Source organism: Symphodus melops (assembly GCF_947650265.1).
Source record: "Symphodus melops genome assembly, chromosome: 15".
In the NCBI taxonomy this organism is placed as follows: domain Eukaryota; kingdom Metazoa; phylum Chordata; class Actinopteri; order Labriformes; family Labridae; genus Symphodus; species Symphodus melops.
Window position 1 is genome coordinate 14535098 of NC_136705.1, and position 24995 is coordinate 14560092.

The 24995-nt window shown below is 40.4% G+C and overlaps 1 protein-coding gene across 4 annotated transcripts in view; it reads right to left on the reverse strand.

The window, feature by feature from the left end:
* Positions 1 to 728: 728 nt before the first annotated feature.
* LOC306836455 (inactive phospholipase D5) overlaps positions 729 to 24995 on the reverse strand; it is a 60194-nt gene continuing 35927 nt past the window's right edge. For all 4 annotated transcript variants that reach the window (XM_079363533.1, XM_079363530.1, XM_079363531.1 and 1 more), the window contains 8 exons: positions 10819 to 11005; positions 9448 to 9556; positions 9073 to 9200; positions 6998 to 7195; positions 5016 to 5152; positions 4699 to 4864; positions 4518 to 4608; positions 729 to 2000 (listed from right to left, as the gene is read on the reverse strand). In XM_079363533.1, coding sequence (XP_079219659.1) covers positions 1450 to 2000; positions 4518 to 4608; positions 4699 to 4864; positions 5016 to 5152; positions 6998 to 7195; positions 9073 to 9200; positions 9448 to 9556; positions 10819 to 11005 — 1567 coding nt within the window. In that variant the 3' untranslated portion in view covers positions 729 to 1449. The remainder of the gene's footprint in view (positions 2001 to 4517; positions 4609 to 4698; positions 4865 to 5015; positions 5153 to 6997; positions 7196 to 9072; positions 9201 to 9447; positions 9557 to 10818; positions 11006 to 24995) is intronic.

The following is a 24995-nucleotide window of genomic DNA, read 5'->3' on the forward strand; positions in this document are numbered from 1 at the left end:
ACCCTCTGGTGCCTTCTAAATGCTACTTTAGTATTTGTTCAATAAGTCACAACATTGCATTTGAAGGAAGATAATCATTCAATTCCTCTTATTTTGCTCGAATTGTATATGGAGACTGGATTGATCAATAGATCATTTTCCTCAGGGGACGATCCCTGCATTTGAGTTAAACTAATGAAAGCTGTCGTTTGTAAATGGCGACAAATTCAAAATCCAGGCCATAGCACATTAGTGTTATGTAATAAGCACAATAGTGGCATCAACTAATCCAATTATGTCCACTTTAAAAAATAACATATACAACCATTCTACTGTGTTGAGATTTAGAAGGCATCATGGCAAGGATTATGCAATCACTCTCTGTACAGCCTTTAAATCCTTGAGTTATTGATATTGGACAAAGTAGGTGGACTTCATCAATATGTGTGCCAATATAGTCACCACTACTGAACTGTTGGTATACACCAAAAATGAGGAATGGGGTTGTTTATTGATTACATGACAAATAGCAACCTGTATTATCCTGTGTTTTTATGAAATATCATTCGACCTGATGTACTAAACTTAAGATTTTACATTGGTTTTGTTTGAAATTAACATCTGATGTAATCAGTGGTGAAGTTACCAGTGTTGAATCAAAACTATATGCAGTTTACAGCCCATGATACAAAAGACTGTACCTAGACTGTACATTTTGTAGGTTGCGAAAAGTGGAGCCAATATTGACGTGCCCTCAAACTGACTACTCATTAATGGCCACAAGAGGACCATTCCAAAAGTTGCAAAAATATGTGATTACATTTAAACTTGTCAAAAAATAAACTTCCTCGCCCCTGATTCATTTCTTTAATGTATTGTAAGTTAATCTTTTTCAATACAGTATGATGTTTTCGTTTAATACATAAAAGAAGTCATGCAGGGCACGATTAACTGGTATGAATGAGATTCTACCACATTGACCAACAACATTACTGTTCAGTGTTCGGTTTCTTCTAAAAGATCTGGGTAAGATAAGGGCAGTTTCCAGGTCTGAAAACTATTAAAGGCAAAAGGTACAAGCTGTAGACTTAGGCTTCAAAACAATACGAACAAATGGGTGATGTCACAGTTTCTACATTTAGCTAGTGTAGCTAAACATGCTGCATATATCATCCTATACCCTGGCTCCTTTTAAAGGGTGATTAGTAATGGCTGCCAGAATAAGTGAAGTTTCATACATTAACTGGACAATTAATACAATATTTTTTTTCTCTTTCCTTTGCTTGAAAGCAATCAAAAGGAGAGAAAACAGTTAAATAAGTAGCAAGGTTTTAGGTTATAATTAGTATGTGTATCAATCGGTATTCTTCTCAAAAGGTCCATCAAAAATACCAGGCTGCAGCCTTCATTTTTCCCTCAGAGTTCTTCCATCTATGTTATCAAATCCATACAACGTTCATATTATAACAGTCAGGGAGAGCCATTAGAATTTTCTCTGCTGCCACTGCTCTCAGCTGACTGACTGGGTGGAAACATTGGAGTGTCGTGGTGATTATCTTTGCTTTGCACTTGTCTGTTGTCAAGGTGACTCAATTTTCCCCGTCCCCTGTCGTGGTAAGTATCAATAACTGGCACCAGTCCATTGGCCATGCCCTGGCTACTTATTTTGGTTAGTCTGTCCTCATGGTGCCTTGTTTTAACCGGCCTCTGTCTGTCATCTTTGTGATTGTTTTTCATTGGTGCAGGTCCGTTATCATGGAAACCTGTTCGTATTGGCACTGGTCCATTGTCTATGTGACTGGCTTTGACTGGCATCAGCCTGTTGACCTGATACTTGTTGCAGATGGAGATCTTATTGGCCTGCAGTGAGCGTGTGTAACGTGAAAACCAGTCCCTCTCAAATGAAGCCCGTAGCTGATCCACCACCGTAGAGTTTCTCTCCTCGACACCCTCAGGCTGACTGATCACCAGGCCAACTCCTGCATTAAAGGCAAACTCATTCCCCACCCAGTCAAGGTTACCTGTCAGCACACAGAGTGATTTTAAGATAAAGTGATCACATCACATGTCATCATTAACTTCAGATAAAACAAAAGAACACACCGACTGACTGAATAACACATTTTTTAAAATAACCATATGCAGTGGCGACTTGTCATTAGGGGCAGGTTGGGCACAGCCCCACCTATTAGAGTCAGAAAGAACTGTGCAAACAAATCAAGTTATCATTATTTGTTACATATTATGTCATAAGGTATTAGATATGATAATCAGGTTCGTCATTTGCGTCGGATTATTTCTATTTTATTTAATTTTTAACTAAAAATAAAGTTTAAATACTACTATGTGTCTGCAGTCGAACTACGCTGGCCGGAGGGGCAAACTCGGCATGCGAGTGTTTGTCTATGTAATTTAAATCTGATTAAAAATATGACAAGTGGGGCTCACAGCTCGTAGCCCCACTGAAACGTCATGCGTTCTTTTAGATTTGATTGGCTGATTATTCAGAAGGGACCGGTTGATTGGCTGTCTGTCTGTGACTGTATCGATGAGTTAGTCCGCAAGCGGGAGGATTTAAAAGCTAGCGAAGTTGTGAAGATAAATAAAGTGGATTTCTTATTGGAGCACAGTTTTGAAACCGTGAATTAGCAGGAGGAGTTGGAGGTAAAGTGCAATGAGCATTCCAACCGATGGATATTGTCATCCCCCACACTGCCGGTAAAACAAATTGCGGATTTAATCTGGATTGGTTCTCAAAGAAAAAGTGGCTAACAGTTTGCACCGAGAAGAAGGCCGTATTTGCTATTCGGCGAGGATGGGCTTCAACGATTTGAAACATCTTTCTGAAAGGATCTCAAAACATGAGAGCAGCGGGAGTCAGTTGGACTGTGTGGTGAAACTGGGATTACTTGGAACAGTAAATGTGGCCACTCAAATTGACAGCGTTGACAGACGTTACAGGCGATCCATTGAACAGCATAACGACAGGTGGAGGAGAACAGGTGTGTGCTCATTCGGATAATCACATGTATTAAACTTTGTAGAAAATGCAAAACGGCATTGCGGGGCCATGACGAGTTGGCGGACAGGCATTGCCGTTGTTGTTTTTTTTGAGACCATGAGTGAGGGTTATTGGAGGCTTCAGAGGCAGTATGACGCTCAGCCCATCTTCAAAGGGACATTTAGCACCATTCAAAACAAACTGTTTTTGTTTGTGGAAAAACAGGGAGGAGATAGTCAAACAAATGGGCGAGACATCCTTTGTCGCTGTACAGACTGAAGAGACAACTGATGAGAGAGTGTTTGTGTCAGAGAAAAAGTGTGTATATGAGGGTGTGTGTGAGAGAGTGTGTTGTTTGTGTATGTTTGTAAAATTTGACAAGGCACTCTGCATAGTATTTTTTTTAAACCATAAATGACCTCTTGACATTTGTAAAATTAAAAAAAAGGGGCATCAGTCCCTAGAGTACTGTCAATTACCTTGTTTATCCTATCATAAAGGGATTGTGCCCCACCAATTTTTCACACACAGAAACACCACTGACCACATGGTATAGCTTCAGAAATGTAATAAATCAAGACTACTCTGCTCTGTGAAGTTCCTTGTTTTAAAGGAGATACAATTTTATATAGGAATCACTGACCATTGCTCTGTTCACTCTTTGAGTGAAAGATGAATTGATCGATACCACTTTCATGTCTTTACTTCAAGTACATAGCTGCAGAAGCGAATAGCTTAGCTAAGCAGAAAAACTTAAAGCAATTGAAAACAGCCAGCTTTGCTTTCTCCATACTTCAAGAAGTATGACTATCAGCACTTTGAAAGGGCACTAATGATTACCTTGTTTCTTGAACAACCAGTCCATAAAACTACACTTTTTGACCAACTTGAATCATGCAAAAATACAAACCTGCAAAGCTACTTATTTGCTTGAAATTTATTTGACTCTAGTGCTCAAAGCCATACCTACATGTGCCACAAAAATAACATTCTATCCCTACACCATTTTGCAAAAGCACTGCTGCTGCATCTTGGGCTATCGATGCCCGACCCAAGAAGGCAAGCTGGTACAAGCAGCAGCTTAACAAACGTTTTTTCAAATTGCCTTATGTCAATCAGAAGTCATTTTCTTATTAAGTAATCTTCTTAGTAGTATCTTCTGGGCAACTGCAGTTTTTCAGGGATTCTTTGTTGCTCATTTTATGATGAGTAGCATTGCTATTGTTGTTATTGTAATATTTTGTGATCCATTTTGACCTTGTTTTGTGAAAGTTCCTCTTCCAAATAAACTTTACTGACATTAACTTTACTTGAACACAACAAATGGAACTTTTTACAACTTCTGAGATGCTTCCAGACTTTATGTCCAGATAAGCTAAACCTATTCTTGGCTTTTACTCTGAACTTTAAGCACACAAAAGTGTTATCGATCTTTGTGTCTCACTCTCCTAAAGAGGTAGCTGTATTTCCAAATACCCCGAACTGTTCTTTTATATTAACACAGGAAACAATAATAAATACTTGTCAATGAGCTCACCTAAATAAATGGCCCGCTCTGTGACCATAAACCTGTTGTGGTTTATTCCCTGGAGACTGCCATCCCTCTGCTCCCTGGGGCTGAAGAACTTCTACAAACACACACACACACACACGCTTTGAACAATGAATAAGTGTATCTGCATAGGATAAGTGATAGTACACAGTGGCCTTGTCCTTACAGCTTCAAGTGAGCAGTTGGCCTGCTCCATGCACAAACTCCTCAGGGACCATATGAAGTTGAAAGTAAGTGGATGAGTCTTTTCCCAGCAACTTATCAGCAGACGAACGCGTACCTTCCTCAGGATCAGAGCCTCTCGGATAAGGCTGTCGATACGAGACCAGTACCTTGACATAGATGCACACAAACGTGGGAACACAGCCAGATGGACACACAGGCAAACTGAGTTCAAATACTTGAACCAAAGTCACCGATCTAAGATGATAAAGGCTGGTCAAGTCATTCCAAAGAAAGAAACAGCATTAGGTTGATGCTAACCTGTGAGCATTGCTGCTCAGGAGGGGCATGTAGTCAATGATTGAGATATATATGAAATGGCGAGCCTCCTGTATGACTCTGGAAATGGCTTCAAGATCGCTGCTGCGATCTTTTGGGATGAAAACATCTGGGGAGCTCTGTCATCAGAAAGGGAATGAAGACAATTAGGATGTGTTGTTGGGTTATTACGGGATATTCAATGCCATGATGACAGTTTACACCTCTCTAAGGAAACACAAATGGTCAGAGCATTGAAAATATACACCTTCATTTACACAATTCTCAAAATAACAAGTGAACAGAAGAATTAGATTTCATAGTTGTCTCGTACATAGATGTCACTTAAAAGCCTTGACGATTCAGCTTTAAAGCTCCTGTGAGAATCCTTTGGCTTGTGTTGATTTTGGGGACCCCAGTTGACAGATAATATTTCTGGTTTTGTCCCGTACACGTGCATGTAGTGTTTTATCCTGCTTTTTTTTTTATTAACAGTCATCATGACTCTGTGCCATGGAAAGTGTAAACAAAGGCGGTTTCTGCCGAGTGCTATTAATCACTTTGTTTGACACCTACGCTGCAGCAGCACTTTCAGGCATTTATAATAACATTATAGAAATATTCTATATATCATAGCTTATGTTGCTTCTCTTGTTTGCTTTTGTAGCAAAGGAAGAGACATCAAGATTCATTTCAGTCTGTTTCCTAACTGGCATATTCGAAGCACCTGCTCTAAATTTGTGTTTTGCATCAATAAGAATCTTTTAGAGATGGACAGATCAACCTTATTTTCAGTTTTCTGCTGCACTTACAACAACATCACTATCACTCAACTGCAGGAAGAAGACACCACTGAAAGACACAATGTCCTGAGGAATGTTTGGATAAAAGAGTTACTGAAATGATCCATCTAAATGGTGATGGCCGCACTTAAATGTTTGACATACCCTTCTTATTAAAACGGAATATCTGTGTCTAAATTAAGCAGATTGTCACAGCTCTGGCTGTGATCCTGTTGCCCTGTGTATTCCTGGTTCCCTTGTGTCTCCTCCCCATGTGTCTATCTGCGTGTGTCTCTGGAGGGTTTGGCTTCTTCAAAAAAAAAGCGCCTGGAGACTACTCACACCTGAAACTCATCTTCTCATCTGCCTCAGTACAAAACCCTCGTTTGAACTCGACTCATCGATAGAGGGCTCTGTCTACTAAAGTGGTAGCTATGATCGGCTGCTCTTGACATTTGTTAGTTTACTTCCAGTGTCTTTTTCAGTGAGTCTTAACAGATTTTTTATTTTGTTGTCCGGTGTCATCTCCTCCTGTTTGCTGTACCTTCAAACAACTCAACTTATTCTCTGTCTGCCTACGGCACCAGATTAGATTTATCAGTCTCCTCCACTCAGTCTTTATACTAGCCAGCCAGTCAGCCATCCATACCAAGCCTTGTAATGAAACCTCAAACCCTTCAATTTTGCTGTATTGTCTGCTTTAGGGTCTAGACCGTAACACTGATACTGTATTCTCTGTCTGATGTCAAACTCAGCAGGCATTTTGACTGATTTCATACTTTCACACAGGAAAACAAACTGTGTCTACAGATTGTATTTCTAATAGCTCATAGTCCATGCTCTCAAAACGCTCTGAACAACTCACCTCCTACAATGAAGCAGTCTTTTTTGTTTGCAATACTACAGTGACATTTTTTTAATGCACCAAAAGTCCAATGTTACTATGTTATCGACGATATTTGATCTGAGTCATCCACAATCTTTCTTTCCATTGACTGAATGCAATAGAGTCAACCATTGAACGTTTGCTGCATAGACATAATAAGCTACATATGTGTATGATGGTTTTCTTGTCATAGTTTCAATAAACCCTGACATTTTATTCAAACTTAAAGGGAATGAAGAGAAAGGGAGAAAAAAAAGATTGGCAGGTGTTTCCTTGGGATTCTGTAAAGTAAGAATGATGCTGTAACTGTGACTCACAGAGACGTAGGCTTGGGCTTTTGTACTGTTCAGAGTGAGCTCCAGTGGTTCATCCCTGTTGAAGAGGGCAAAGAGCCGCTTGGACCAGAAGGAGGGGATGAAGTCTCTGTACTGGAGCCCCCAGTACAGACTGAACACTTTGTGGAGGTCCAGAGCCAGACAGCTGCAGTTATACACCAACACACCTAGCTCCTTCCTCTGGAGAACAAAATCTGTGTTAGACGACCAAAGTACCTGGAAACAACCAACGTTTACACCAACGATTGTAAACAAAAAAACAAAAACAAAAATCTTTAAAATGTTTTTGTAAAAGAATAATTACATTTCCTATTGAATACATAGTGCCCTGTATGTATTTACTCTTTCAATACTCATATTTCATACACCAAAAAAAGCCTTTTCCCATGTCAGGCCAAACTGTCCACAAGTGTCATCCAATCACAGACCATCATCTATCACCAAATCAACAGATGGAAGTAAGAAGACGCTGTAGTGGTTGCTCTCTTTGTTTTCAATCTTCTTTATTTGCTCGGTGCTGATTTTTCATTTCCAAGAGGCACTCTTCAAACTTCAGTTCTCAGCTTGTGCTTTCTAAATTGTCTTCTTTCTCTCTTTTACTCCCAAATGTATTCTCTTCCTACAATGTTTACAGGATAAAAGTCTTTCTCATAGAGCATACAGGAGATCACTATTTACTGGAGTCAAATTTAACACAATTCTTTCCTCTAAAAACAAACAGGCCATATATAAATGTGCAACTATTTTTACATTAATACTATGAAAACAAACACACATCTGGCCTACAGTAAAGACTGCACACTGAATGTAGGGATTCAAACGTGTACATTTAAATAAGTTACACGTTTATAGAGGCATTAAATATGTGTCCTCATATGAATGAACAATGGTGACCACCTTGAGATCATTGTAATTCATCCTCCTAAATCAAGGCCCCGTAAAAACTTTGTGTGAGCACCACAGATGAAGCTGCCTAACAAAGGGTGCCATGCTTTAATGAACCATGCAGGTAGCTCAGCTTTGAAGAGAAAGATGAAAGAATGGCCACTGTCTATTTTTGGATGTCAGATCACCTTACATGCCCCAACAAAAGACCTTCACCTTGCCCCTTCATCCTTTTTCTACAACTTAGAGAAGAACACAATATTGTCATGGAACATGTGCACAGATCTAGTTTCACGAAGTGTGTTGCAGTAAGACTCATAACTTGTTCACAGGTGTGTAAATATGTAACTCTTTTTTTGGCTTCTATTTTTCAGGAGATAAAAGACTTAACACTTTTTCAATGAACACAAAGGCTTAATCTTTTAAACCTGTATGTAAATCCATGTTAGTGAGCAGTTCTTTGTTAAAAATAATCCATTTCTATGACAGGTCTGGCATATTAACATGATGTTAAACAGGTATGCCTATACACAGATGTGTTCATTGATGGTCAAAATGAAATACAACTTTAAACATGCCGTATTGTCTACAATGCCATGGCTTGGCTACAGGTTGCCTGGGTTTATTTGTTGGGTTGGATGTACTGCCAAATCTTTGAAAAGAACAGTGGAGATGACTTTTGGTATTGAAATGACCATCGAATTCAAGGGCAAAAGCCCTGCTGGATGTTCCTGTGGTCAGCATGCCAATACATAAAACCAGAAAAACCTTCGACTTCTGTGGCTCAGTGTTTTATGATGCTGCAAGTTTTGACCAGCTCGAGCATGTGTGATAATCATAATGTAAAATTGTTAAGATTGAATATATATTCTATTGACATTCTTCACAAAAATGGCCCAGAATCTGTACCAGTTTAAAATCATCAAACACTTTTCACGAGGAGATACAGAACTTATTATTTGATTACATCTCATTTAAATCAGTGAGATACAACACATTTGTCTCTTCAAGTGTTATTTATAAATGTGAAGATTCACATAATTCAGGTTGCATTTACGAGCATGACATGTTTTCTTGCCTCTTCCAAAGCCTTGTTTATGTCTATAAGACAGAGTAGATGGCAGGAAATGTGTGCTGTGTGTGCTGTGATTTGTTTGATGGATCTTACATACCGTGGCGAGAGACCTCCAGTCCATGCTGCTGCTGCCGATGTAGATATGTCTCCTGTCGACAACCCAGAAAGAGGAGAGGAGGTGGCCTTTGGTCAGCGCTGTCATGTTCACATAGTGGATCTCAGCCTCTGGTAATAATGATTAAGTAAGGGAGAAACAGATTTAGGGTAAAATGAAGCAAGGGGAAAAAAAACATCAGGTAGTTACATGTGAGGGAAACAATAGAGATAAAGAGAGAGTTGGGTAAGGCAGAAACAGAATCAACAAAAAAAAGAAGATGGAACAATAAGGTATGCAACCAGAGAGTTAAGCTGCAGCATATTTGAACACATAAACACAGAATGTGTAACACAATGTGTGAGAGTGCGTGCTGACTGTATTTGGCGAGTGTGTCGAGCTCAGTGGAGTTGATCATTCCGCTGGAGATCTTCAGCTGAATCCCTTTAGCGTTCAGCCCCTGAAGTCTGGACAGCAGAGCTTTGCCCTGCGGGTAGACACATCAAAAAAACCTCTGCAGTCACATCAAACCTATTCACTGTACATTTTCATTAATACTGTGGCAACATCAGCAAACATTCACGTGCTTTATTTGTGATGCATTGTCCAGAGATCCTTTGTGCGCAGTCAGCAATAGTTTTGGTTTTGATCAAGTATTCATGCCGAAGAGATAAGTAGTGGTGATACCCAAATGGGAATGGGGTCAAATTAGCTTCATTTAAATATCCAGAAAATCTTTTTTGCAATAGGCATATAACTTCATACATACCTGTAGCAGGAGACATTGATTTATGTATAATGTCAGCTAAAAAGTTTAAAGAATTAACAATTTAAATTGACACATCCAAATAGGGGTAGTCCATTGATTTTACAAATCAAGGGATTTTGACATTTTGTCATCAAATTCAGTTTGACTGTTTACGTTGCCCTGACCAAAAAAATATTTTCAAGTTTTTAGGTATGATCACATTATCTAAGGCACCCAGAGACATGCACTGCTAAGACAAGTGTGTATAATATTTTGCTACTCTCTTGATAAGGTGTCACTTTTTCGTAGCAGAGCTTCAGGTTGTTCTTCTCTGCCCCGAGGCTTCTGAAAGGAGTGATTAATTTCCAATTAACTGTCGTGTGTGTGTGTGTGTGTGTGTGTGTGTGTGTGTGTGTGTGTGTGTGTGTGTGTGTGTGTGTGTGTGTGTGTGTGTGTGTGTGTGTGTGTGTGTGTGTGTGTGTGTGTGTGTGTGTGTGTGTGTGTGTGTGTGAGCTCTCCAGGCTACTGTCAATAACCAACCATCAGTTTAAATCCTAAATAAATAGCTCACTTCAAATAGCCTGACAATAGTGCAGAATAGCTCTTTACCCACAAGTTGCCCCATTTAGCTGACACAGAATATTCACACAGCAAACCATTTAATCTTGAATTTCCCTTTGAAGATATAATTAATAAAATAAACTGTAGCTGTGCATTTAAAAGTCAAAGCTAAAGCTGCACAGCTTATGCAAATAATGTACATGTAGTTTACTTTGGACTTCATTTATTTTTTACAGCTGAAGTTGCTGGGTAATTTTCAGATTATTTTTCTCTCAGGAGACCATAACACATTTCGCCTTTCTTTTTATCATTAAAAGGAGAGAAATAGGCCAGTTCAGAAAGATTTATAAAAGAGGACACACATTAAAATAGTAGAATAGACAAAAAGTTTGAATGAACATCACAACTTCTTAGTCTCTGTTGGCTTGCTCTGATTTTACCTGTCTGGCAGCGGGCTGGAAGCTGGATTCATAATCGGAGGAGTTAAGAAGCCACAGCGGCGAAACTATCTCTACAGCCCGGATGGCGTTGTCCAGTAGGCTGAACAGACCCGTTGAAAGAGGGAGGTAGGATGTAGAATTGTCAAAGAAGGAGATGTCATCTGGGATGTTTTCAACAAGCACTGCCCTGTGAGAGGTAATGAGGAGAGAGAAAGAAGCTATGCCATTAGCTATGTCATTAAGCTTTGCCAAAAAGAAATTATAATGACACAAGACAAAAGAAATTAATGTAAGTTTCACAGTCTTTCACAAAGCAATTATGTTTGTATTAGTGGCAACATTATAATGAGTTTGGGTGATGCACCTTAAATGTAGTGTTGCTAACAGTACCATATTTCTTTGGATAATTAGGATAGTTTGCTTGATGAGAGTTATTACAATTTCTTGACCATATAGACTGCATCAAGGATTATTAGATCTTGAACAGGATAAACTATAGGTTGTTTTTAAAAAGCTGGCAGCATGGTAGAATCAGTTATAGTCAGTGAAAAATGTCTCATTTTGGCTGCATTCCTGTTGTTATCTCAAACACACTACTCCCTATGGTGGAGCATCGTAATGAAGTCATCAGCAGTCAAGAGTCATAAATGTATGTGTACATAAATGTATATGAAGCAGGACACATAAATAAGACGGAACCAATATTACAAGTCATACTGCATTCACATGCTGCTAAGATGGTTACAAATATTGTACAAAGAACATGGCTTACATTTATTTATTTAAAACAAAACGTGATGGCTGTTTCAACCATTTGTGTTTTTGTTTATTTTCTCATTTCTCAAGACGTGGTGCTAGACATGAATATTTCATTAATAGCATTGAAGGAAAGAACAGGCAACTTTTTTTGATCCGGTAGATGTCGCACTTGAGTGCCAGCATGAAGCCAAAACAAAGTCCGCCACACTGAATCCATATGCTCTCCTATAGTGACGCACCTCCAACCCCTATCCACTCACGTTTGCACAAAACGTAAACACTATCAGACATCACGGCAAGCGCAACTTCTGTGTCTCACACATTGTAGACAGTCATGACTTAGAAAGAGGACATTGTGGACTTCAGCTTTATTAGTAAATGTTGCACATTCTTCCTTAAAAATAGTAAAAACATTGCTTCACTTGTCTTGCAGTATGGGTTAATTCTTTCAAAGAACTTCGAGGTTAGTTTATGAGGACAGCGTAAAGCAATTACGTCCTAATCTCAAATGACAAATTACATGAAAAAAAAAAACATTCGAATGCACAAAGCATGAACCAATAAAAGGTTTCTGACAATCATCTCAGTATTTACTTTCATCTGCCATGGTTCTTTATGAAATGTGACAAGTCAAGTATCAACATTTATATCGTCTTTGCTGCTCAACAGGGTGGTTCATTGAAATGTTTCCTGAATATTCCAACACCACAAGAATGCAGGATTATATCCAGATGATGTAGTGAAGAATACATTAACTATTAAACTACTCTGCTTTAAATTGCAGACTAGTCAGGTACAGTAGCTCTTTAGGTCCAGACTGGGAGTTTATGTATGTAAGGTAAAGTATTGCATCACAATGTTTTGTATAATTCACCATCAATCTCCCCGCCAATTTATCTGGCTAAGAATGACTCTGAGCTAGTGATAATATATATATCGCTTTTTCCATTGTTTTACCCTCACCAGGAAGCCTGAAAATAACATGGGGCGTAACCACTAGAGTCAACAGATTAAAGTAGCCTAGATCTGCAGCCACACAGAACAACAAGGCTGGTACGAGGCTCCAGCACTCACAGCACACTCTCTCTGCATAATACTGTAGCTTCAACACTGATTCCTGTCAACTGGATTTTCAGTTGAGGGAGGTTGTTCAGTGAGGGTGACCAGCTTAGATTCAATATCTGCAGCTCCTCTGAGTTTGATTAAGTCTTTGGGAAAAAATATCATCCACGATAATGCAGAACAACTTCTGTACAAGGATTTATTGACTTCTAATCAAGGGGATGACTTTACAATTAACAGAAGAGCATGGGCTAAAGGTTGCTTTCAATAAGTCAATCAATTCACCAAATTGTAATTTTATATGTCATGACAATAATATATATAATAATAATAACTAACATTTGATGATAATATATGATGGGCAATATTCTGAGACAAGGGAGTATAAACTTGGGGCATCAAGTCTCCTGGCAGTCTTAGCCTATATAGTAATACACTAGGGGTCGGTCCAAGACTGAGCCAGCACTTACTATAAGCTTCATCAAAAAGGCATTAAGCATTCTATTACTGTAAAAGTAGGGAGGGGTTCTGCCTCCCGGACCCTGACTTCTTCGGTGATTTCAAAGAAGTGGGGCTAAAGGCTCTACATCCCGTACTACTTTTAGAAACTTTAGTCACCACAAAAAAAGCCCACGTTCTGCATGTGCAGTGTTTTAGTAGGATGACAGGGCACTGTGAGCTCTTGAAGAAATGGTGGTGTATTACCATACCTCCTTTGAAAAAGAGGTTTTTAACCTCAGTGGGACTTTTCCTCGATAAATAAAGGGAAAAAAGGACAGGAGTGATGTGGTCTATTGAGGGTCCTCTTTTCATCCCATGTCAGAGTGTGTGTTATCTGCACCGCCAGGAACGTTGTGCTGCTTACTCTCTTCACTGCTGTGCCATTGATGAGGAGTGGTGTGGGCTTCTGCAACAGTCAACCAGATGTTTTGTCGCGGATGAGGCCCACTGCTGTTGTGTCGTCCATGAAGTTAACGATGTGGTTGGTGGTGGACCTGGCTCTCATGAGTATCCGGGCAACTGAGTTCTGGACCAGTTAAAGTTTACAGAATAGCTTGAGAGGTAGACCGGAGAGGAGTTGCAGTAGTCTATACGGAAGGCGACCAGGGTATTGACAAGGATGGCGATGCTATTGGGTGTGAAGAGATAGTTGTAGACGGTTAATGTTGTGCAGGTCGAAATCTGCTGACCCGAGTGATATCACTGATATGCGCTTCGAAAGGACAGAGTGCAACTGAGGATGACACCCAGGCTCTTTACTTGGGGGGAGGAAGGGACTGTGGACTGTGTCGATTTTTATTGCAGAGATATCAGACTTGGCCAGAGTGAATTTGGATCCATCCAGGAGAACTTCAGTTTTGTTGCTATTGATTTATAGAAAATTACGAGAGAACCAGGACTTAACTTTTTTTTTTTTTTAAATTATATCTTTATTTCGAATGGACAGAAAATGACCACACATCAAGCATACATATCAACAAAGGTAATGACAGATGTCCATCCGGTTTTTGTTTTAAAGTACAATAGAAAAGGGAAGAACAAAAAAAAAAAGAGAGAAAACATGAAACCAAGAACAGAAACCAGGTGAGGGGGGGTCACCCGCCGCCGCCATCAAAAAGAGAGACATCGAAAGACATTCACGGAAATAAACATAAGATAGTGATACCAGTGATATTAGAAAAAGTCTGCTCTCTCGGGGGTAATAAAGACAATCCAGTTATTCCAGATCCGATAGAATTTGTCCCTTTGAATTTTTAGTTGATAGGATAGTTTTTCCATCTTAAATATTTCAAGAGTTACTCCAAACCAATCCTTAATAGAAGGTAGAGTCGGACTCAACCATCTTCTCGTAATCGTTTTTTTGCTTGCCACCAAAAGTAACTGTAATAGTTTTATTTCACTCCTGCGTTCCAAAAAAGAGACGCGACCCAGATACAGGACCTCGAAGCTCAGAGGAACTTGAGTGTTAAAAACCTTACTTAGAGATGTCTGAATACCCCTCCAGAAGACACCTAGTTTGGGACAATCCCAAAAGATGTGGTAATGATTAGCCACAGTCGAGCCACATTGTCTCCAGCATGGCACATGTTCCCCTTTATACCTCTCCTGATGTGGTGTCCTGAAAAACCTAATAATATTTTTCCAACAATGTTCCCTCCAGCTCATGGAGCTGGATGTTGACCACTGAAAGGACCATATATCGCCCCACGCCTCCTCAGATATCTGGGTCCCAGATTCTCTTTCCCATTTACCTTTAATGTAAAAAGTATTCTTATTACCAGCATGGGACAGAGCAGTATAGAGCTTTGAAATCGAGTTAGAAGGGGTCATGGTTAATGCATTCTTTACAATGTGAAAAAATTCTGATTCAACAGCTGAGAGGTTGACCAATTTACATTCATGGACAATATATGATCGTAACTGCAGGTATCTGTGGAAATCGTTCTGCGACAGGCCATGTTTGTCCTTCAGGGTCTCGAAGCTGTGCACAGTGTTTTTCTGAGTGAGTGAAAGGAGAGTAGTGAGACCATGGACCGACCATGATTTAAAGCTAGAGTCGTGTCTGTTAGGGAGAAAATCTGAATCATGCGCGAACCATCTGAAAGATCTCAACATTTTATATATATCACAAGTATTTATCACTTTCTGCCAGACTTGAAGAGTATGATTCACCCAAGGATTCCCCAATCCTTCCAAGCGAGCCATAAGACCCCTATCCGCTATCACTGCTTGGATGGGAAACTGTTTAGATAGGCTGGACTCCAGTTCCTTCCATCTAGCTATATATGTGTCATCACACCAGTATAGGAGGGGAGCTATTTGTGAAGCATAATAATAATTCCTTAGACAGGGGAGACCTAACCCTCCACTTTCCTTGGCCAGTTGAAGGGTGGTATATTTAATCCTTGGTTTCCGGCCCTGCCAGACAAATCTGGAGATCCATTTGTCCCACTCACTGAATTGATTATCAGACACCTCCACAGGCAAGTTCCTAAAAAGGTAAAGTAAACGGGGGAGCACATTCATCTTAACTGCACTTATCCTAGAGCTAAGGCTCAAAAAAGGGACCAAGTTCCATCTGTGTAAATCTGCTTTTATACTTGAGGATATTGGCTCATAGTTTGCCCGGAAGAGCACTGAAAGGTCTCGTGTCAGGTGGACACCCAAATACTTAATACTCTCGTTTTCCCAGTTTACTTTAAATTTCTCACGTAAATTCGCAGAGGCCACATAGTTAAGAGTCATCACCTGAGTTTTTAAAATGTTAACTTTATAGCCAGATAACCTGCCAAAATCAGTCAAAGTAGACATCAATTCTGTGAATGACTTCTCCGGTTCCCCCAGACAGACCAACACATCATCCGCAAACATTGCTACTTTATGCTCTATTCCTGACATAGTAATGCCCTTGATATTTCGGTTTTGTCTAATTAATTGGCCTAGTGTTTCAATAAATAAATCAAAGAGGAGTGGCGAGATTGCGCACCCCTGCCTGCATCCCCGATTCAGAGCAAAAGCTCCAGAAAGATCACCATTTACCTTGATGCGGGCCGAGGGTCTGTCATATAACGCCTGGATTACTTTAATAAACTTCACCTGAAAACCAAACTTCCCCAGTACCTTATACAAAAAAGCCCATCTAACAGAGTCGAAAGCCTTTTCGGCATCCAGACTCCCTATAATTGATTGAGGCCCCTCTATATGAATTTGACTTAAAATGTGTAGTACTCTCCTAATATTGTCTGACGTCTGTCTCTGATGAATAAAACCAGTCTGGTCCAAATCGATGAGAACAGGCAGCAGCTTCTCCAGTCTGCGGGCAAAAACAGAGGTGAACAGTTTATAATCCAAATTGAGGACACTAATTGGCCGGTAATTCCCACATTCTCGCCTATCTTTACCCTCCTTAGGGATAACAGAGATCGTTGCCTCCCTCCAGGAGGGTGGGATTTCTCCCTCCTGAAGGATGTGATTAAACGCTCTAAGTAATAGTGGGACTAGTTCTAACCTCAAGCAGCGGTACCATTGAGCATTATACCCATCTGGCCCAACTGCCTTCCCCAACTTCAGTCTGGTGATAGCAGCGTTAATTTCCTCAGCTGAGATTGGTTTTATTAAATTCTCATTCTGAGATTCTGAGAGTGAAGGTAAATCAAGGGAGCTAAGAAAGGTATCAATGCAATGTTCCTCAGAGGCACTAGGTTGTGAGTACAGATCCCTGAAGAAAACCTCAAAACATTCCTGGATCTTTTCCAATTTAGTTTCCATGACATTAGTTTTAGGATTCCTGATTTTGTGTATTGTACTTTCCTCCTGTTGTTTACGTAGTTTGTACGCCAGATATTTTGCTGATTTCCCTCCTATCTCATAATATTTTTGTCTCAGGAAGGTTAAGTTCTTCTGGGCCTCCTGTGTGTAAATATCATTAATTTCACCCTGTAATTTCCTAATCTCCTGCTTAATAGCGGTGCTTGGGTTGTCAACATCTGCTTGTTGCTTCAGCTTTAAATTTGACTGAAGCTCAGCTAGTTTTTGCCCTTTGATTCTCTTCAGGTAGGAGGTAGTGGAGATCAATTTACCCCTCATTACAGCTTTAAGCGTATCCCATAGTATAGTCGGTGACACCTCCCCTGTGTCGTTAATTTCTAAAACCTCTTTAATGTCTTCCTTTATTTTAGATACTATGGCAGGGTCATTGAGTATATGCGAGTTGAGTTTCCACAGAGTATTTCGATTTTTCCTTGCCACCTGCAGAGAGACATATATGGGGCTATGATCAGAGAGATCCCTTGTTAGTATGTCACAGTCTCTAATCCTAAATCTATCCACAGTAAACATAAAAAAGTAATCCAGTCTAGCATAGACTTTAAATGAGCTTGAATAGTGTGTGTATCCTTTGATAGATGGGTACCGCTCTCTCCATATGTCTATTATCCCCATTTCCACCATATAGGAGTTTATTTTCTTCAAGAGTGGGTTAGTCTGAGTCGTTGGATTAGAGGAGTCTAGTTTGGGAACAAGCCTAAAGTTGAAATCCCCCCCACAGATGACCGTGCCCGGAGAGTCCAACATCAGATCAAAAATGTTCCTATAGAAAACCCAGTCACTCCCAGGCGGGGCATACACATTTAATATTGTGATTTCAGACCCCTCTATCTTGCCCGTTATCCTAATAAATCTGCCCTCATCATCACTGACTTCTGAGATATGTTCGTAGTTAAGTGCACCAGAGATAAGCGTAGCCACACCCCTTTTATGTTTAGATTTGACGGATGAGGAAAAAACGTGTCTAAAACCTTTCCTTTTCAACCTCAGATGGTCCGCTCGTGTGTCTCTTGAAGTAAGGCAATGTGAGCTTTTTCTTTCTTTAGTTTAGACAGTATCTTACTCATCTTTACCACATTCAAGACCCCATTCACATTAAAAGAAATTATTTTCACTGGCTCACTCTGCATGTCGTTGTATTAACTGAGCACACCACAACCCGGCAGCGGCAGGCAGACCCCCCTCGGAACAATAACAAGTACCATGAATAGAAAACAAACAAAAATAGTTGGTACATAACTGAAGCATGAACACTCCTAGCCACACTTCCAGCAGTGGACCACTTCCACTGCTTCCCTTTGTCCTTGAAGGAATACCCCTATTTACTCCCTGAGGTAGGGGGCCTTCCACTGTGATGGCGCCCTTAGAAAAGAGAATCCCCACCCATTTTAACTCGACAACCGTTGCATCTCACCATGTCGTCCAGAACATAACATCATATCAGTTCTCTTCCCGTCTATATACTTGCAGCCTCTCCTTGTAGCCTGCAGCTCCCTGGTTCTGCCGCGGCCGCCGACCCCCGACCCGACTCCAAGACGACCATCTCTGTAGTTTCTCTCTAAGAGTAGCCGGTGGTTTAATCACAGTCACCGGGAACCCCCGACTCGCCAGGTCCGCTGTCGCTTCCTCCACCGAGTTGTAGGTTTTCGCTCCATCCTCATAGAACACCTTCAGACGAGCTGGATAGAGGGTCCGGAACCGCAGATTCTTGTCCTTCAGGATCCTCCGTGCATCTGCATACTCTTTCCCCATAGCCATGATCTCCGGAGGGTAGTCATGGTCAACATTTATTTTATTATAGTTCCACATAAAACCTTTTTTCTGCCACGCGAGCCTCAGCACTTCTTCTTTGACTGTAAAGCACAGAAATTTTACCAGGATCGATCTGGGCTGGGACCCGACTGGAGGGGGAGATGATAGTGCTCTATGTGCCCTCTGGATCTGTAGTGCTGTTGAAGGGGGGATGTTGAGATTCTCCCGAAGTATTTTCTCCACAAAGTGGGTCATGGTTTGTGAGCTCGATTCCGCTCCTTCCGGGACCCCGTACAGTCTGAGTGACTCCTTTCTTGAGTAGGCCTCCAGTGATGCCAGTTTAAAGTTCAGTTTTTCTTGCGATGTTACAAGCTCAGAAACTATTTCGTCAGTTGTTTGCAGCTGATCTTCATGCACAGCAACCCTGGTTTCTATCTCGTTGAGCCTGGCGTTTGTTTTGTCCAGCTCACCTCTAATGACCTGCAGTTGTGACTTTGTGTCTTTTCGGAATTCTTTCACCTCTCTTCCAACTCCTCTTAGCTCTGTCAGTATCAACGTCAAGCTTACCGGACCGTCCTCGTTCTCTGTACCGGTATCTTCAAAGCTCGGAGCGGGGGAAGCGCCGCGGCTAGCCCCGGGGGAGCTAGCGTTAGCTTCCTCCGTTAGCTGCATTTCCTCGTCTTCAGCATGCTCGAAAGCTGACTTTCTACCTCTTCTGTTCTTTTTGGACGTCATCTGAGCCCCTTTAACCTCGTTTTCAAGTATTTCGCTGGTCAGTTAATGCACTTTGGGGCAGTTTTAAGTACTTCTCGTCGAGAGCTCTCTTACTAAGTTGCCATCCCCTTGCGACCGGAACCGGAAGTCCCAGGACTTAACTTTAAGGAGAAGGTGGGTGCGCGGAGTTGGACTTGGAAGACAGGTAGAGCTGGGAGCCATTCGTGTAGCAATGAAAGTGAATACCAAATTCAATGCAGTGTCAGTGTGGAAACTATCGTGGGAGAAATATGATCTGTTTTCCTGTTTCATACCACTGATGTGCAGCAGCATTCTCAAACAACTTAAAATAATCAAGAGACTAATTTGAACAGTCTGGTGAAAGGACATTGCAATAAACCATTATGTATTAAGTTTTTATTTTTAAATGTATGGATGTAGGAAACAGAGCAGTCTGTGCTGGCAGACTCCCTGAGGAGGGCTCTGTGATACCAAACAGATCTAACCCTTGTACCAATCAAAGCACACGGTCAGCGTTAAGTGTGACAGCTTAGGGTCTTGCGAGTGTATGGCTCAAGGGCACAGCGGTGTAGGTGATAATGTAATGGCTTCACATAGAGAGACCCATTGTCAGCTCACAGCTTGAAAATATATTCCTGGCTGGAGTAAAGCAAAGTCAGGTTTTGGAAAGTGGCCAAGGGTCAGGCTGTAGGACTCAAGACTCTGTGATCACAACAAACTGGTTTATTGAAAAGGAAATGACAATCAATATGTTCACATAAGAAGAAATTGGTATAAGCATGTAAATATTAAGCTCTAAGCTTTGATGGATCTTCTTCTTGGGGTACTTCTTTTTTTTCAGTTGTGATGGAATTATTCAGAAGATGAATGTTGACATCACACAGCATGAAATCCCTTTTGTTCTTAAAAGTCAGGAAAAACTAGGACAGCTACAGCAAATACCTGACAATGAGGACAAACAAGGATGGATGGAAAAAAAACAGATAAAAGAGGAGGAGAAGTAATCTTATTTTGAAAGAAATCCTCTCAGTCAACTCTAATGGCTGCGAGTGATGATTGATGGTGATTGTGAGCAGATCAAACAGCCAGACAGGCTTCGGTATTAAAAGTGGAAAGGGGTAATTCTTGTCTGCAAGGGATGCATTGATTTATGCAGCCTGTGGACTCAAATGCCAAATCCCTGAATTGAAAAACATCTCTGCACTTATTGGCGTGTTACAGCAGCTGAAACCAAAATTGTGTAAACTTCCCATTGAGTGTATGCATACGTAACACAGCAAGACAGAAGATGTGTCTTAATGAGAATACCAAAGCTGGTGGAAGTCTTTAGGTTGAATAATTAGTGAACATTATAAGTAAACTATTGTAGCATAGTAATCAAATGGTTCCTGCTGTTTCTCAAACAAAGATATCAATTCAGTTTAGGTTTATAAACCTAAAAAAGCAGAATATTTTTATCATATCAATTTCATATATTTCTAATTTCCATAGTGATTGAAGGGATTGTATCATTGAAAGCCTGACTGCAAGTGTGGGACACTGTTAACATATACATTAACTGAACAGCTTCTCATCTTGGAGTTACTTAAATTGTCGATCAGTATTGATGAAATCCAGTGAGTCCAGATTTTATTTATAGAGCACATTTAAAACAACCTCAATTGAAATAGTTGCAAATGCTGTAAGTTGTCTCTCTGAGCAGAAAAAAACCCCTTCTGCAATATGATATTTGCCTCAAGATACTAATGTTAGCTACAGCTGCCGAGAGGCTGCTAGCTAGCAGAAGTTTTATGCTGTATTTTACCCAAGCTTAGCATCCTTCTCCCTATCAAGAAGGATGCTCCCTAGCGACCTTTTCTAGCTACTCCTGGGGGATTACGAAGCCAGATGGGATAGTTCTTTTCGATGCAACGGAGCAGTGACTCTGTCCTGATGTCTGAGTTCCTCACAGTATATCGCTATGGCTGAGCTCAGCCACCCTTCGGAGGAAATTCCTTTCAGCCACTTGTATCTGTGATCATATTCTTTACTACCCAAAGCTCACAAGTTTCAACCATAGTTGAGGGTTGGAGTGCAGATCGATTAGTAAAATGAAAGCTTTGAATGCCCCGTACAACACCTGCATTAGGCCTACGGCCAATACTGCGCAAATCAGTCAGTCATCATGATTCATTTTAGGGTTAAGATATTTAAATTCCTTCACCTGCTCAGCTGCAAAAAAAACCCTCCAAAGCCTGCTGGAGGTCCTTGCATGAAGAATACAACATAAACTGCATCATCTGCAAAAAGCAGAGAAGAAATTCTGAGGTCCTAAAACCAGAAACTCTTCTCCTTAAGGTTGTGCCTTGAGATCTTGTCCATGAAAATCCCAAACAGAGCAGATGACAGGGGACAACCAAGGAGGATCCCAACATGCAGTGGTTACTGATCTGACAATGTGCAGAGGATGCGGACACAGCTTCCTCTTTGGTCATACAGGGACCTGATAGCTTGTGGTAATGCCCTCAGCACCTGATATCCCTGCAGCACCACCAACTTGACCTCTCACAATAATAGGGCTTCTCCAAGTAACTAAAACAAATATAGATTGGAAGAGAATACTCGTATAATTCCCCAGAAGCCATATGAAGGTAAAAAGTTGGTCCACTGTCTCACATAGATTCAAAGTTAGGCCAGAGTCTCCTCTCCAGCAACCTGGAATAAACTTTGCTAGTGTGATACCCTGATAAATGGTCCCACAGAGCTTGTGTTCAAGGCACTATTCCGGAGTCAACCAAGACAGTTTGTTTGGTTAAATCTTTAGCCCACTGCATCAAACATTTCCTCCATGACGCCTGTAATTCTAATTTCAAGGCACAAGTAGTGCCTACACTGTCTCAAACAGTGAAATTACATACAGATTCCTAGGATACTGTGTGCCTGCTGTAGAGTAAAAGCCCAATGAGCCAGAGACAGCTCTTGACATCTGATATAAATTATCCACCCTCTCTTGAGCTGCCCTGAGCTCCTGGTGCACAGCAGCGAGGACATTAATATGGGGATCACAGGAGCTGCTACTGCTTTGCTTCCTGCATTTTAAAGAGACATATAAGCTAGCACCAACTAAACTAGCCAGCAAAAAGGTAGCTTGATATACAGTATATTTCTGGGATTACCGTTTGATGTCAATGTGAAGAGTAAGTATTTTGAATTAAGGTAAACAAAACCAACACAGTATCTGTGTTTCCAAAGTTCAGTATGACATATTGACAAATAGAGGTTAGCTGACGTATGCAATTATATTTACACTTGCTAATGTACATTTATGTTTTTGCTCTTTGACATGGAGCGTACTTTTTTAAGATTGTTTAATTATCAAATCTTACTTTTAAATCCCTGTACAACTTTAGATGTCATCTTAAGAACAGTGGTAGAAAACCAAACTGGAGTATACATTTTGAAAATTACATCTAGAGTACAACTTTTAACAAAGGGGGCATTTAAGTCACTTTTTAACAATTATGTCTGTTTGCTGCTGTTTGAACTTGACAAAAGTGATAAGAGTCATCCTGATATCTTCAAAATATTGATAGAAGAAGGAAATCACGGCTCTCAAAAATGTTTCTAAATGTTGGCACACTTAACAGCTGATGGTTCAGGAGGTGCAAAAAGCTTCACATCTGTCAGTGTGGTTCCCCGAAACACCTTTTCTGCCCTTTCACAAGACAACTGCGGATCAATACTAACATGCTTATCAGCCATCTGACACCAGGCAATTACACACTCCCACCAGGGATGAGCTGAGAGGGTTCAGGCAGCTTCAACTTTGCTTTAATAATTTCACAACAACAACCTGATGTAATCTTAATATGAATCATGTTACACTGCAATTGTTGCTTAAGCTGTTCATGCTTTGAGGGAAAATTTCAAATTAATTTTGTAATAGATGCAGAGTAGCATTAGGCCATCTAAGGTCTCCTGTTTCTGAAACTCAAGCATTAGCATTATTCAGTATGCTTAATTTATTTTTTAGGGAAATCTAAATAACAAAACAACCCTGTGTGTAATGTGTCTGAATAATAACAACACAAACAAATAAGATGCTGAGTTATTATCTTGGCTGTTAAAAGGTCCAGGAAGAGTAAAGACGGCAAAACAAGAAGAGATGGAGAGAAAATAAGTATTCATTATGGGGGAAGTCTTGGATTTTATGTATAAGTTATCACCATGTCATGAGGGCAGTCTATGTGCTTTCTTTGACGAATTACAAGCAAATAAAGGGAGTACTGACAAATCTCAATGCACCACGATATGAAAATGTCAAGCTCAATCATTCATCACTTTTCCAATTTTCTGCAGTCACTTGCTTGAAGTCATATTCTTCTAAGAAATCAGCAGTTATGTCAGACTTTTACACCTCATAGGTCACTCAAATGATGCATGTCAAAGTAAAATAGTGCCATTGAGATTATAGAATAAAAGTAGAAGTGCACAGTGGCACAGTGTCTTGAGTGACTGACTCTGAGTTATGCAACAAGATACAGTATCTCTTTCCTTTTGGTTAACCCTTTTTATGTGGCCTGCACAAAATGAGGAAATTCTTTGATGTGTTATTAATTTATTTGATTCTCCAATAATGATATTAAGTGAGGCAAACATTTATTAAAGTGTGTGTCTAAGCTTCAATTTACAGTTCTTGTTCTTATTTTCTATTCTACAAATGTAACTTAGTGCTGAGTAAGTGTGGTGCGCTAACACCAATAACTACTGTAATTCAGACTGTGTTCATGTACAGTACATTACACCACAATAATGATATCAGAATGCGTGCTGCTCCATCATCCTACTTTATCTTTTGTATCTAGTATAGATATATAGCTATAGATATAGATATAGCTCAAATTTACAACCTCTACTCTTCATTTCTCCTTCGGGGCAAAAGACCATCTGACCAGTGAGTGGAGGAGGGGAAGGCCTGTTAAAGTTTTTTGAGAAGTTGTTAAATGGCTGATTTGGAGGAGATGTGGGTTGTAGAAGATAGACACGCGCATAAAGAAAAGAGACAGGGAAGTAATTGAAGGCTGAATGGTAAATCTGATGATAAAACCTAATGGAGGGAGAACCAGTGGGAAGTGGAAAGCAGAGTGAACAGAGTGTGCTGCATCAGCCAATTTCCCTTTGGACCACCAGGATGTACTAGAGGGTTTTTTTGGGGGAAGCCATCCTCGGAGAGTTAAATAAATTCTTGAAACTTGGTAAAGTCTGATATAAGGTAACTTTCAGAAACGCTTTGTCATCATTTCAGGGCAACAGAGGAGGCTATAATAGGACCAGGTTGGGGGAACAGCTATTTGTAATGACTTGGTGCTTCTTGACACAGAGCATTGTTTGCTGTGTAAGATTACGATTTTGAAAACAATGCACGCTCTAAAAAATGCAAGAAATGCTACAGAATCTGCAGCCTCCACACTGGGGGTGGCTGTGGTTCAGAGGAAAGTGGGTCATTGTCTAATCTATAGAACAGCAGTTTGATTTCCTGTCTCCTGCAGCCACAAGTCTTAGTG